This window comes from Festucalex cinctus, chromosome 2, assembly GCF_051991245.1.
Source record: "Festucalex cinctus isolate MCC-2025b chromosome 2, RoL_Fcin_1.0, whole genome shotgun sequence".
Taxonomy (NCBI): domain Eukaryota; kingdom Metazoa; phylum Chordata; class Actinopteri; order Syngnathiformes; family Syngnathidae; genus Festucalex; species Festucalex cinctus.
The window spans coordinates 43,884,167-43,900,005 of record NC_135412.1 but is presented as its reverse complement, the minus strand read 5'-3'; the positions used below and the strand labels follow the sequence as shown (position 1 = coordinate 43,900,005).

Here is a 15,839-nt window from a genome sequence, read left to right as displayed (position 1 = left end):
TGTACACTCATTCTAAGTGTGATAACTAAGTCATTTATGAATATTCTTTTAGTTTCCACCACTCAAAATGTTCACTGGCATCAGACTTATCCAAACATATATATATTTTTATTTATTTTTGATAGCCTCTATGGACATTAAAAGCAATATCGTGAATGAAGGATATGCTTAATAACTCCACGGTACATGCTCCAAAAAAAATCCCACACTTGACATGTATGCTTATAATCAAGACCTGAAGGTATCTCTATGACAACATTCAGTTATAAATACAGCGCCACCTAGCCCTTGAGGCTTATATTAAAAAAAAGAAAAATACCCCACATACGGTATTTTGTACAAAAAATGTACACTCATTCTAAGTGTGATAACTAAGTCATTTATGAATATTCTTTTAGTTTCCACCACTCAAATTGTTCACTGGCTTCACACCGATCCAAACGTATGTACGTTTCCATTTTGTTTTATTCATTTTTGATTGCCCCTTTGGACAATAAAAGTAACATTGTGCAATGAGTACAATGAGCGATGATGTGCATATACACTTTTACAAAAAATACCAATCAGGGCAACTCATTGCCTAAAAATAAAAAAGGACGCTGATTTTTGCAGGTCTTAAGAATCACCAAAACCCGTTGAGCTTGACACACACACTGGCAAAAAAATATTCTACATGTAAACGTTTATTATGCCATTTTCAAAGAAATTTTGCTTCCAATATGCCAGTACCCCAACGTGCCAGTACCCCAACGTGCAAGGACCCCAACGTGGCCCGGGCTGCGAGGGCCCTTTATAGCTGCTCGCAGCTCTAGTTATTCTTCTTCTTCTTCTTCTTCTTCTTCTTCTTCTTCTTTATTCTCCGCAAACAATCGCGATTTTGGGTACCTAAATATTCACGAAAACTCACCGAACTTTGCACACTCCTCAGGCCCGGCGAAAAATTTGATATTATTAAGGCGTCATAACAATGCGACTCGATAGCGCCCCCTAGCGTAGAAAAATAAAAACCAAGCCCGGCACGTTTGAGCTAGAGCAACAAAAATTGGCAGGCACGTGTAGCACCCCGAGACGCACAAAAAAGTCTATTGGGACCATGTAGCTAAAATGTACAGGAAGTGAGCTATGAATTTTTTAATGTCCAATTTTGGCCTATTTTGGCACATTCACTGTGGTCATGCTTTTTCCCCCTTTGCAAACATTTTTCATCCAATTGACTTCAAACTTGGCATTTATCATCTCAAGACCTGAGAGAACAACTGGGCAAAACATCTTGCCTTTTTGAAATACTATATGACGGGGGCGGGGCATCAAATATTGCCTTTAAAATTTCATTTGTCCAGAAAGAGCAAATGCTTAATAACTCCCATGTTCAAGCTCCAAAAAATCTCAAACTTCTCAGGCAACGTAATAGTCACGGCCTGAAAACATCTATATGATAAAATTCAGTTATACATATAGCGCCACCTAGTGGTTACAATAAATGTCATACTTTACGTTTTTAGCTACTGTGCTGAGCTTGTTGAAGGGATCCATTTGAAAATTGGTCAGAAAAGGCTTAAGATGTTGATCATGCCCCACACCGAATATTGTAACTTTTCGCCAAAGGGCGTGGCCGCTACGGTGACGCAAAGTCTGAAGATTTTTCGTGAAAATAAAAGCTGCATTAACTTGACCGAGATGATCCTATCTTCTCAAAATTTCACACATTTGATGAGAGTCCAGCCCTAAAGACATCTACTGACTTATATTTCATCTAACTGATAGCGCCACCTAGTGGCAATTTTTTTTATTACGAATTTTCTTCTACGTTTTTCTCCAAACACGTTAACTGGACCTACCTCATATTTGCTCAGAGGAGGGTTTCGGCCTTCATGATGTCACAACACGAAGTTTGTGAGTTTTCGCGAATTGCTGTGGGCGTGGCTAAGCGCTGTTCGCCAAGAAAACAACGCCAGTTTTGAGGGTCTAAACATGCACAGAAACTCCTGAAACTTGGCACACACATCTGGCCTGGTAAAATGAGCAATATTTTATTGTTGATTGTGCTATTTTTACAAAAATGACTCAATAGCGCCCCCTCGAAATTTTTAACGAAGCAGCCCCGGTTGTACGTTTAAGCAAGAACGCCGAATATTTTTAGGTGTATGAGGGAGCCCAAGACCTACAAAAAAGTCTCTTGGACCTATATGCTAAAATGAACAGGAAGTGAGCTACAAATTTTTGAATGTCCCATTTTTTATGATTTTAGCACATTTACAGGGGGCATACTTTTGCCCACTTCTCCTACACGTTTCATCCGACTGACTTCAGACTTGACCTGGACCATGTCAAGACCTGAGCCAACGACAGGGGGAAAACTTTTGACTTTTCGAAATACTATATGATGAGGGCGGGGCATCAAAATTTGTGTTTCACAATGAAAAAGGATATGCTTGATAACTCCCCGGTACATGCTCCAAAAAATCCCAAACTTGACATGTATGTTTATCGTCAAGGCCTGAAGTTATCTCTATGACAACATTCAGTTATATATGCAGCGCCACCTAGCCCTTGAGGCATGAAAAATAAATACCCCACATACGGTATTTTGTACAAAAAATGTACACTCATTCTAAGTGTGATAACTAAGTCATTTATGAATATTTTTTTAGTTTCCACCACTCAAAATGTTCACTGGCATCAGACTTATCCAAACATATATATATTTTTATTTATTTTTGATAGCCTCTATGGACATTAAAAGCAATATCGTGAATGAAGGATATGCTTAATAACTCCACGGTACATGCTCCAAAAAAAAATCCCACACTTGACATGTATGCTTATAATCAAGGCCTGAAGGTATCTCTATGACAACATTCAGTTATAAATACAGCGCCACCTAGCCCTTGAGGCTTATATAAAATAAAAAAAAAATACCCCACATACGGTATTTTGTACAAAAAATGTACACTCATTCTAAGTGTGATAACTAAGTCATTTATGAATATTCTTTTAGTTTCCACCACTCAAATTGTTCACTGGCTTCACACCGATCCAAACGTATGTACGTTTCCATTTTGTTTTATTCATTTTTGATTGCCCCTTTGGACAATAAAAGTAACATTGTGCAATGAGTACAACGAGCGATGATGTGTATATACACTTTTACAAAAAAATACCAATCAGGGCAACTCATTGCCTAAAAATAAAAAAGGACGCTGATTTTTGCAGGTCTTAACAATCACCAAAACCCGTTGAGCTTGACACACACACTGGCAAAAAAATATTCTACATGTAAACGTTTATTATGCCATTTTCAAAGAAATTTTGCTTCCAATATGCCAGTACCCCAACGTGCCAGTACCCCAAAGTGCAAGTACCCCAACGTGCAAGGACCCCAACGTGGCCCGGGCTGCGAGGGCCCTTTATAGCTGCTCGCAGCTCTAGTTATTATTATTATTCTTCTTTATTCTCCGCAAACGATCGCGATTTTGGGTACCTAAACATTCACGAAAACTCACCGAACTTTGCACACTCCTCAGGCCCGGCGAAAAATTTGATATTATTAAGTCGTCATAACAATGCGACTCGATAGCGCCCCCTAGCGTAGAAAAATAAAAACCAAGCCCGGCACGTTTGAGCTAGAGCAACAAAAATTGGCAGGCACGTGTAGCACCCCGAGACGCACAAAAAAGTCTATTGGGAGCATGTAGCTAAAATGTACAGGAAGTGAGCTATGAATTTTTTAATGTCCAATTTTGGCCTATTTTGGCACATTCACTGTGGTCATGCTTTTTCCCCCTTTGCAAACATTTTTCATCCAATTGACTTCAAACTTGGCATTTATCATCTCAAGACCTGAGAGAACAACTGGGCAAAACATCTTGCCTTTTTGAAATACTATATGACGGGGGCAGGGCATCAAATATTGCCTTTAAAATTTCATTTGTCCAGAAAGAGCAAATGCTTAATAACTCCCATGTTCAAGCTCCAAAAAATCTCAAACTTCTCAGGCAATGTAATAGTCACGGCCTGAAAACATCTATATGATAAAATTCAGTTATACATATAGCGCCACCTAGTGGTAACAATAAATGTCATACTTTACGTTTTTAGCTACTGCGCTGAGCTCGTTGAAGGGATCCAGTTGAAAATTGGTCAGAAAAGCCTTAAGATGTTGATCATGCCCCACACCGAATATTGTAACTTTTCGCCAAAGGGCGTGGCCGCTACGGTGCCGCAAATTCTAAAGATTTTTCGTGACAATAAAAGCTGCATGAACTTGACCGAGATGATCCTATCTTCTCAAAATTTCACACATTTGATGAGAGTTCAGCCCTAAAGACATCTATGAACTTATATTTCATCTTACTGATAGCGCCACCTAGTGGCAATTTTTTTTCTTACGAATTTTCTTCTACGTTTTTTCTCCAAACACGTGAACTGGACCTACCTCATATTTGCTCAGATGAGGGATTCGGCTTTCATGATGTCACAACACGAAGTTTGTGAGTTTTCGCGAATCGCTGTGGGCGTGGCTAAGCACTGTTCGCTTCGAACAGGGAACTTCTCGCTATCGTCACAGCTTTACAAGAATGGAGGCACTGGCTGGAGGGCACCTCGGAACCTTTTGTGGTCTACACGGTTCACCGCAACCTGGAATACCTCCGTGCAGTCAAACGCATGAATCCCAGGCAAGCCAGGTGGGTGCTGATGTTCACCCGATACAACTTCACCATTTCCTACAGACACGGAACCAAGAACAAGAAACCGGATGCGCTCTCCCGCATCCACGACCCAGACCAAGCAGCCCCTGGTCCCGAGCACATCCTTCCCGCCGATTCGATTCGTGGGGGCACTCCGATGGGAGATTGAGAGCCAGGTCATTGACTCTCTGCGGGGAAGGCAGGTGCCAGCGGAATTCCCCGCGGGTCGACTGTTTGTGCCCGACGCTCTATGCCCCGAAGTCCTCCAGTGGGGTCATGATTCACGTGTGGCCTGCCATCCGGGGATCTCCCGTACCAGAGACTTGATTGAGCAGCGGTTTTGGTGGCCGGAGCTACGCCAAGACGTTGTGGACTTCGTCCGGGCTTACACTGCTTGTGCTTGTGGTAAAGCCTCTCATCAGCCTCCCGTCGGTCTTCTGCACCCCCTGCCATTGCCTGCTCGTCCCTGGTCCCATATTGCTCTGGACTTTGTCACTGGTCTACCTGTTTCACGTGGCTCGTCGGTCATCCTCACAATTGTGGATCGCTTTTCCAAGTCGGCCCACTTCGTTGCCTTGTCCAAGCTCCCTCCGCCCTAGCGACTGCTCAGTTACTGGTCAAGCATGTTGTTCGTCTGCACGGCATCCCACAAGACATTGTTTCGGACTGAAGTCCCAAATTCATCTCCCAAGTATGGAGGAAATTCTGCAAGGCATTGGGCGCGACTGCTAGCCTCTCCTCGGGTTACCACCCGCAATCAAACGGCCAAACCGAAAGATCTAACCAAGACCTTGAGGCAGCATTACGTTGTGTGTGCCAATTTCAGCCCAACACTTGGGCAACTTACCTGCCATGGATCGAGTACGCACACAGTACCTTGATTTCTTCTGCCACCGGACAGTCTCCGTGTCCAATGGGTAACAGCCGCCCTTGTTCCCGTCCCAGGAGGGACAAGTTGAAGTTCCCTCGCTCCAGCACCACCTTAAGAGGGCCCATCGGGTTTGGCGGGAGGCCAGGGCCGCCCTTTCCCGGACTGCGGAGCGCAATCGCCAGGTGGCAGATCGCCGCTGGCGCCCCGCACCCACCTATCAACCGGGGGACAAAGTCTGGTTGTCCTCCAGGGACCTTCGTCTGGTTGGTGGGTCAAAGAAACTGGGTCCTCGTTTCCTTGGGCCATTTGAGGTGGAACGGATCATCAACCCTGTCTCTGTGCGGCTACGTCTTCCTTCGTCGATGAAGGTACATCCCGTCTTCCACGTCTCCCTCATTAAGCCAGTTTCTTCCAGCCCTCTGAACCCTCCTGGACCTCTTCCTCCTGCTCCCCGCATCATTGATGGCGATCCTGTCTACACGGTCCGTTCCATCCTGGATTCAAGGAAGCGGGGCAGGGGTGTGCAGTACCTCGTCGACTGGGAGGGTTATGGGCCTGAGGAGCAGCAATGGGTCCCCCGCTCCTGGATCCTGGATCCATCCCTCATCCACGACTTCCATGCAACTCATCCCTCAAAACCAGGCGGTCCGCCAGGGGGCGTCCGTTGAGGGGGGTGCTGTTGTGATTGTGCTCTCAGGCTGTGTGTTTTTGTTTTTTCTATTAGCCTCTGATTGAGGTATGGGGCGTGTCCTCCTGCGCCGCACCTGTTTCCCATCCTCAATCAAGCCTTCTTAAGGACTGTGACTGCCAACACTCCTTGTCGGAGTATTGACCTTGCTACGTCTTCGCCTTGTGCATTATTCTGACCTTGTGTGAATTTGTTAATCCTATAGCCTCGTCTCTTGTTTCCAGTTAGTTTCGTGAGTCCTTTTGATTCATAGTTTTCTGTTGTTTCCTCAGCTTTTATGCTTGAGTGTTTATTTCTCGCGTTGAGCCATTTCTGCTCCGTAGGCAAGGCAAGGCAAGTTTATTTGTATAGCACATTTCATACACAAGGCAACTCAATGTGCTTTACACAAGGAAAGACAACACATAAGCATCAAGAAACAGTAGTTAACATTCAGAGGAAGAAAAATAAAAGAAAATAGGTTACAAAATTTACTAAAAAGAACATAAAATAACAATCTTAAAACATTATTCAACAAACTTTAAAACATTTAGCATAAGGAAGTTTAAAATAATAAAAAAAAACACTTAATTAAAGCTGTTTAAAAGTAGTTTTATGTTTCCTCAGCTTCACGCTTGAGAGTTTGATTTCCACGTGTTTTCTCCGTCACCTTTAGTTATCTGCTTTTTATAGTGCATTTTGTGTTTTGGTTTTGTTTATACGCATAGTGCGGTTTTTGTAGCTCTCTGGTTTATTTTTGTTACCACCTCACCTTGCAGCATGTGCAAGCGTCTTTTGTTAATTGTTTTTCTCCTGGCTTTGTCCAGCGCTTTTTGTTCTAGTACTTAGTCTATCTGTGTTCTGCGTTTTTGGGATCCGTATCCGGTCCTACCGGAAACCCTAACATTTTTTGACTGACCATGTCAAAGCATATGATACGGAAAAATAAAATTAAATAAAATCAATAAATAATAATGCATTCAAACTGAACACCAACATTAACTCAGGAGCACAATATTAAAAAAAAAAAAAAACTTTAACCTGCAAATCAAAAATATATGAAATAATGTGTGCTGATTTTTTTTTGCTGTGTGCAAAACGCGCATGCTCAGTGCAAACAAAAGCCCTACACCACTGAGCAAATGCTCCCTGCGCACACTCTGCCAATAATGAGAGCGCCACTGCTCCTTAATGTAGCGGGGTGCAATTGCACTTTATGCTTGGACAGTAAAAAAATAAAAAATAAAAAATTAAAAACCATGTTCCCCGAGGTCAAACGGCCCCCCTTGATGAGCCTCGCGCCTGGGGTGGACCGCCCCACTATTTGAGAAGCACTGTGTCAGCCTAACACATACTTAAGAGAATCACTTTCAAATTCAGAAGTTAATCTATCGGACATTTCATGTCATTTCAACATTTTCTACTTATCTGTATTAGCGCACCACGTGGCATTTCTGCAGCCACCGAAAGATGCAATCGTCGGTGGCCTTCTCGCCAATGGCCAAACGCAGATCTCCTGTGATTGGGGGAAATTTTTTTCTCTCGTAGTCACATCCTGTTTCAGCTGTGGTATTTCTGTGATAAAAGTCCTTAGGTCCGAAACAAAAAATCACTTTTGGACCATTTTTGGGGACAAATTTTCATTAATGCCTAATGATTAATTTCCGAATGAATTAATTTCCAAATTTGGTAATTTCCTAATGCATACAAATAGGCTACATAAGAGCAAGTGTATTGATTCCTCAGATAGTAGCCATCCCTCATACCAGACACTTGGCCCAGTGAGTTGCCATCCACATTTACGAATAAATACCTCCCTCAAATTGAAACCTCCCTTTTCCTATCCAAAACAAGAAATGTATAGTAACTGTAATTGCCTTAGTTCACATTTCATACCTCTGCACTTTAAACAGAGATGGAATCTTTAATGTTTTTTTTAATGTTCCAGTCATCTGTATGTGCATCCATGGTTATATTCAAGGGTGTTACTATACGTGATAGGCCTAGCCTGTCTTCCCCCACCTTCATCATCCACTCACAATGGCACAACCTCTATGCTGTTACATCTACTATACTGTCTGCTGTGTAAAAACAGTTGCACAAAATCTTGAACACAACCCCTCCTCATCCACCATCCTCATCCCTCAGGTGGTGCCTGTGTCGTATGTGCGCTTCAGCACCAGTCCAGCGTTGTATACGTACACCAGGAGGAACGTGAAAGACTTCCCTTTGGGCATAGTCCTCATCTTGACTGTTCATTTTCACACCAGTGCTGGAGAGCTCCTGCACAGCTGCAACAGCCATCTCACCTTCTCAACTAACAGGTCAGTCTCCACTCTACCTCTCGAGCCTCACCTCTATTCACTGGCGAGTGTTGTGCCAGAGCCACAAGCCACTGAAACGTGTTTGACTTGATGAGTCTTACGTACCAGGCCAACTGCCAACAACCTTAGATAATGAACATAATTGTTTCATGATGACTTTAAACGTGTTATCATGCTTAATAACTGAATGTGATTGATGCATAGGTCAAAATTGAATTGTAATTAAATTCTTAATTAATTCTATAAATTCAGTTGAATTGTCACTCTCAACAAGAGTCAAGAAGGAAGTTAATGCCTCCCAAACACCTTGTTTTATTTATTTTAGGTGTGAAGCAATTAAATTCTTGATTTAGATTAATCACATCTTAGAATTTTGATTCACCACAATGTGTTTATCAACATTTTTGCTTGCCAAATTTGAAGAGCACCTGTGGTGTGTTAATTCTTTAAACATTCAATGTTTTGAGGACATACTCACCAATTTTTTTATCCACTGTACTCTCTCTCTCATCTCTTCTTCTAATCAGTTAATTACTTGCATAATTTAAAATGGGAAAAAAATGACCCCAATATTTTGACTAGAACAAATATTCAGAATGTCATACGCAAACATTTATTAAATGCTTTTGCATGTAGTTGTTTATAGGGATGTAACGATATCCAAATGTCGCGAGACGGTATTATCACGATATGAAGCTCACGATACAATAATTATCACGACATTTTGGGGAGGGTGCCGATATTTAAAAAAGGCCAGAGTATTGTAAAAAAATGAGCTCATACTTAAAAAAAAAAAAGCACAATATTGTGCTTTTGTACGTAACATCATTGTTGTTATTATTATTATTATTATTATTATTATTATTATTATTATTATTATTATGTTTAACTTTTATTGTTATTATATTATGATGTTATGTTGTTAATCCACGCACACATTGAATTCATATTGATGTGCTTCACATGCATATTACATTTGACAATTAGTGTAGTTTCTATTTCGTCCCTCCCGACCGCCAGGTGGCGGTGCTGTAACCAGCACGGAATACCCCTTGTCGCGACAGCGTCATCGAGTAAGAATTACAAAAATGCTCGTACTTGGTTCCGGCTGACGTCGCACCGTATATAAAAGGGAACGTCGCCAGAACACATCCTCTTTAACCTTTCTCGCACAGAGTTATACGCTCCGTCCGTCGCGAGTAGCCTGTGATCAAGTGGATCGGGGCTGCGGGTGTGTTTTGCCCCCCCTTGGCTGCGACGGCTCAGTGCATTTTTTCTTTCGCGATTGTTACGGATAGACTGGATCTCTCCTGCCATCATTACGAGAGCCACTTTTGCCACCCCTCGGCTGTGACAGCTTCAGGCCGGTGTGTATGAGTTTGATTGTCATCTGTAACGAAAGCCGTTTGGATTGCTTTGGTATGACTTGCTGGTGAGGGTACGGCTAATAGTATCCTCTCCTAGCTTGTTTTGTGTTCGGTTGGAGTGGGTGATTTCAGGCTGACTCAACTCTTGCCAGGAGCACCAGCTGCTTTGGTGTTGCTGGCTAGCTAGGGTGCTGTTACACGCCGACTGGTTATGACGCCACATAGAGCTGCTCGCTGTGTGTGCGCCCTCTCCTCGCGAGGCCCATCCGCCATTTCGGTGCAGCTTCGGCACATCGACTACGTACATGACACTTCCATCACGTGTGGTCGCTCCCTCCTCACGGTGTCTGCCGCCGTTGTTGCGCGGAGCTCCGTTTGATTCCATTGGTGACGGGGCGGATCGCCTCCTATCCCAGATGAAGATAGCAGCATTTCGGCGCACACTCACTGACTGCGCGGCGATTGCAAGCTGCTATGGAAGACGCCACCCGCGGTAAACACTGTGGAGGCTCGGAAGAGGTCGACGATGATGCAATCTCCATTGCGGCCTCTAGAGCCTGTTTCCAAGAGGCTGAGGACGAGGGTGATGTGGGAGACTCTGTGTCCGCGGCCCCGACGTCTCCTCCGTCAGAGCAGTTTTGAGCTGGTGTGGACGGGGAGAGGAAGGTTATGCTCAGCGCCTTCAAACGTCTTGGGTTGGACACGGTGTTTTGTCAGCCTCCTGCCGAATGTGGCCTCTCTCCGATGGACCACTCAGAGGCCACTCAGAGGCCCGCCTCGGGTCCCCGCCTGGGACCTTCGCTTGGTTCTCGACACACGGTGCAGATCCCCCTTTGAGCCGCTGCCCAAGGTGGAGTTGCGGTGGTTGTCTCGTAAGACGGCGTTTCTACTTGCGATCGTTTCCGCTAAGTGGGTGGGGGAGCTCCACGCTCTTTCTGTTAGTCCAGAATGCCTGCGTTGGCACCCCAACGACGCAGGGGTTACATTGTGGCCAAATGCGGCTTTTGTGCCCAAGGTTTTGTCGGGCTCCCATGCCAATCACCCTATTCGCCTTCCACGTTTTCCTCCGACGTCAACGGACGGAGAGGCCGCTCCAGGCCTCTGCTGTCCTGTGAGGGCACTCCGTTCTTATTTGGAGGCTACGACACGCTGCCGTACATCCACCCAGCTGTTTGTGTCTTACGGCGGCCCAACAAAGGGGGCCGCTATTTCCAAACAACGCCTCTCTCAATGGATCGGAGATGTGATTCAACATTCGTATAGAGTCGCTGGTCGCTCCCTTCCGATGGCGGTTCGCAGTCACTCCGCCAGGGGTGTGTCTACGTCGTGGGCTGCTCTGAGGGGCGTCCCCTTGGAGGCCATCTGTGCGGCTGCCTCATGGTCGTCGCCCTGCATGTTCTCAAGGTTCTACAGCTTGGATATCACCTCTCCTCATCCACTGGACGTGGTTCGTGGTCCTGCAGAGGCCCCGTTGTGAGGTACATTTTGCAGGGTCTTCATGACATCGCTGTTATTCGGCGTTCCGTGCTGGTTACAGCACCGCCACCTGGCGGTCAGGGGGATGAAATAGAACGACAGTTACGAATGTAACTACGGTTCTATGAGTCCCGAACGACCGCCAGCATTGCTTGTCACTCAGAACCCTCGTGTTGGTTTGCGCGAGAAAGGTTCTAGAGGATGGTTTCTGGCGACGTTCCCTTTTATATACGGTGCAACGTCAGCCGGAACCAAGTACGAGCATTTTTGTAATTCTTACTCGATGACGCTGTCGCGACAAGGGGAATTCCGTGCTGTTTACAGCACCGCCACCTGGCGGTCGTTCGGGACTCATAGAACCGTAGTTACATTCATAACTTTCGTTTTAAACATAGAAGGGCCAAAACATCTCTAATGAAAATTAAATTGCACTAATAAACTAGCCACTAGAGGGTGCTAGAACTGAACTAATGGAAATCAACCTGACTTTGTTTAACATGCGCTGCATTTAAATATCGTTACCATGACGACGACGATATTGTGGCAGTTTTAATATCACGATATCGCGCTTATCGTTACATCCCTAGTTGTTTATTGCTCAACCACAACATGCGCTACCTTAAACGTTAACATCTGCTGTCAAGCTAACAGCCTGTTGAAAACATTTAGGTATGGCAGCTATGAACTTTTAGTTGTCTAAACACAACCAATGATTATTTTAACAATCAATACAAAAATAATAAATCAATAAAATGCACCAACAAATTAATTATTAATTAATTCAGTTACTGGTTTCTGTGACATATCAGAAAATACTAAAAAATGTTGACCATTGTTTTCCCAAGTAAAAGCAGATATTTGCAATGTTTTAGTTTGATTCAACACAAAGATTATCAGTCTTCCTTCATGGAGGACTAAAGACTGTTGAGAGGCTGAAATTCTGAGGATTTGAAGATTTTGAAATTAAACAAGGTTTCTCAACTCAACTCAACTCAAGTTTATCTATAAAGCGCTTTCAAACAGCCTGAACTGTCACAAAGCGCTTTACAGAAAGACAAAAAACCAAACATAACATAAAACATTAACACCTATTCAATATAATCACAACAAATCAACATTCTTCCATCCCTACAAAGGCTTTGATGTTGGAAGCAGTTTTTAGATGAAAGAGGACAGAATCAGCCTCCTTTCAGCAGTTGATCAGAGACGTGATCTCAGCATGCATGACGTCACACACATTTGCTACAAGCTAATATAAGCTTATAAGCTAGCTCATAAACAATCAGCTGCTGCGTTCGCGATGAGCACCATACACAAGGTTTCAAATGCTTCTGAAAAATTGACTTGCGTCAAGTTGCATGGCCATTCAGAGGTGTGTTCAAACGCAGAGCTCCAACAGCACTGCAGTTGGCTCGGAGGGGGCACGGCAATCACATGGGGAGGGGCGGGGTTTTACTGAACTTCCGCGTTCCAAAAATGACCAGCAAAACACCTAATATTTCATAGAAAATTACATCGCCATAGTGTGAAAGGTAAAATTTAATCATTATCTGCTTGTAGTTAACTTTTGGAAGGGTTTAAAATACCGTGGTGTAATCCCTTTAACTATTTCCTAATTTTACATTTCCAGGGATCTTTATTCCCCCCAGCCCCCCCAGTTAATTTGATTTTATTTGTATTGTTTCTTTGTAAGGGATGATCTCGTGCAGGTCATTCCTGGGCAAGGTCACCATACTTTGACAGTGAGGACGGTCAAATCGGGCCTCACACTGCTGTCTGTGCATGACAGTGATAACACTGTTATCGTAGACTACATTCCACTTCCTGTGGCACATGCCATCCAGCCAGCAGAGGCCCAGACGCTGGTGGTGGGAGACGTCATTTGCTTTACTGCTCAGCTGGCCAGTCAAGATGGTGAGAGACTTGGAATATGTTAAAATCATGGGAACAGTGTGAGTTGGTCATCTCATCTTGTAAATCCACTCTTCTCTGCAGGAGGCCATGGTACTTGGAGTTCCTCAGCCAATGCTGTGCTCCAGGTAGACTCCAAAACTGGTGCAGCTGTAGCCAGACACAATGGGGTAGCAACTGTGTACTATGAGATACCTGATGTTGTAAAAACATTCAGAGAGGTACAGTATGTTGGCTTGATAGCCTGAGGTTATTAATGTTACTGGTATAATTCACCGATACTGATGCCTAATGCTAAATTAACTGTGTTATTTTAAAAAGTGTTCACATGGCAATCATAGTTTTGTATGATCGCGATGTAATTTATCTTGTGTTGTATGTTGCTTTGCCATGTTATCCCCCTTTCCTTTTCTAGATATTGCTTCTCCCTTGAATCGACCCTGAACAATTTAGGACAAAGACATAAAAAAAAGTAGAATACCATAGTTAGGAGACAAATTAAAAGGACTTTCATATAGTAGTCAGTTGTATTCCGTTCTACTCTTTATCGTTTGTATATGTATATCATATTGTTTGAGTGGGGTTACTCATGGTATAACAAAAAGGTTTGGGGGTACACAAGACAAGGAAGGTCAGGAACCGCTGATTAGTAAATACAGTGTGTCTATCATCACCTGCCAGAACTAGATTGTGTCAAATTTGGGCGCAAGACAAGATGCGCACACATGATGTACTGGAGAGAAGATGAATTACCAGTAGTGTACTTATTTTATTGGAGTGCATCGTACAATTTAGTCCATGCATTGTATCCAGTGATACCTCAGCTCACGAACATAATTGGTTCCCAGAAAGTGTGTGTAAGGCGAAAAGTTCGTCTTCCGAACATTTATTTCCCATAAGAAACCATTAAAATGACAATAATCCGTTCCCAGGTCCCTATAAAACATAATTTTCTACTAAATAAGCCTTAAAACTACACAAAAATATACCTTATTTTATGTATAATAAATGTGCTATTGTATTGTAATTAAAGAAATAAACTGTACTGTATAATAAAGTCGTTTTATTTACCTTTGTGATGGTAGTTCTTAAGGATGGTAGCAATGGTAGACTTACTTCATTCGCGAGCGTTTCACAGCGTAGAGTGTTTATGGAACGGTTGCGGCTCATTCGCGCTTTCGTGCTCACCGGAGCGGAGGAGGCGTGTCCCTTGCTGAACAAGGAAGTGGAGCACTTTAGCGATTCAACAAAAAGTGAGCACCGCCAACTACTTTCACTTCTTTCCTGGGACTAAACAGCCGTGGCACTATTTTCTCCAATTTTGAGGTACGTGATAGCACTTTCGCTTTTTTTAGTGGCGCGAACTCCATTGACTACAATGCAAACGCGCCGCCGAATCGCCGTCCTTTGCTTTTGGTGAGAACGCAGCATTAGGCTTAACACTAGCCTGTGGTGGGGTCTTTTTCGGTCCCATAATAGCAAAAGTACACTCAATATGGTCCAAAATGTCTATCAAACACAAACCACGTCCACACTCAAAGAAAGGGGGTGACGAACTGGGACGCCGTGAGCGTACGTCAGCTTCTCGTGGCCGCCACCGTGGTGCTGTTCGACCGCGTGGTTTGGTTCGTCCGCCAAAAACTAGTTCGTCAGCAGAGACTATATGCTCGCGAATTTAATGTTCTTAAGGCGAAAAGTTCGTGAGCTTAAGCGTTCGTCAGCGGAGGTTTTACTGTATCTCCCTTGAGCTTGATGTAACCTGCATATTTGTACAGATATCTCTTATTTTATATGTAATTAAGCTCCACATTTATTTAAATTTGCACAAAATTGAGCAGGTTGTGATTTTATTTGTTCTAGCATTTTAATTGTATTTGTTTTTTCTCCCTGAATGTTAGATTGTGGTGGAATCAGCTACAAAGACAGTTGCAGAGAAACAATCAAAATCACCAGTCACAATTGGCAACCAGATTGATGTCTTACTCAGAACCAGAGGAGAAGGAACCAACCTCATTGGTACCGAAATGACTCAACTTTAGTCAACCTATTGTCACTACACATGATGATAATCACAAAATCATGCTACCTAATAATTAAAATTTTGGCTCCTTGAAATGTTTCTCCACAAGTAATATGTTTGAATTATGAATTAAAGTTGCACAATGTAACAATTTACCCCAAAATGTGTTTACAATAGGCTTTTAACTCATTCACTGCCAGTCATTATAGAAAATTTTTACATTTCCAATACTCGCGTGATATTACATTCAATAATTATATATAAACCGAATCTACCAAATAACAGAATAGACTCCCTACTTTTTGTCCCGTCCCGTTCTTTTATAATTGACAGTAGAAAAATGTAGGTTTGCCAAAATACAGCCATTTCTCCCATGGACTCTGAAACTGTGTTTATTTCGTATAAAATGGGGCAATGATGTCATCTACCGGTGGTTGGGCATCAGTGAAGTTGTTTCCAAGTTTGATATTTACAGTGGAGCATGCTCAGATTCGCCCCCATTTAGCACCGCTCTA

The 15,839-nt window shown here is 43.2% G+C and overlaps 1 protein-coding gene across 5 annotated transcripts in view; it reads left to right on the top strand.

The window, feature by feature from the left end:
- Nucleotides 1-15,839, top strand: part of LOC144014874 (nuclear pore membrane glycoprotein 210-like) — a 189,242-nt gene that overhangs the window by 150,468 nt on the left and 22,935 nt on the right. For 4 of the 5 annotated variants that reach the window (XM_077515191.1, XM_077515189.1, XM_077515188.1 and 1 more), the window contains 4 exons: nt 8,375-8,550; nt 13,087-13,307; nt 13,389-13,525; nt 15,203-15,320. In XM_077515191.1, coding sequence (XP_077371317.1) covers nt 8,375-8,550; nt 13,087-13,307; nt 13,389-13,525; nt 15,203-15,320 — 652 coding nt within the window. The remainder of the gene's footprint in view (nt 1-8,374; nt 8,551-13,086; nt 13,308-13,388; nt 13,526-15,202; nt 15,321-15,839) is intronic. The other variant, XR_013282608.1, reaches the window with a different exon arrangement.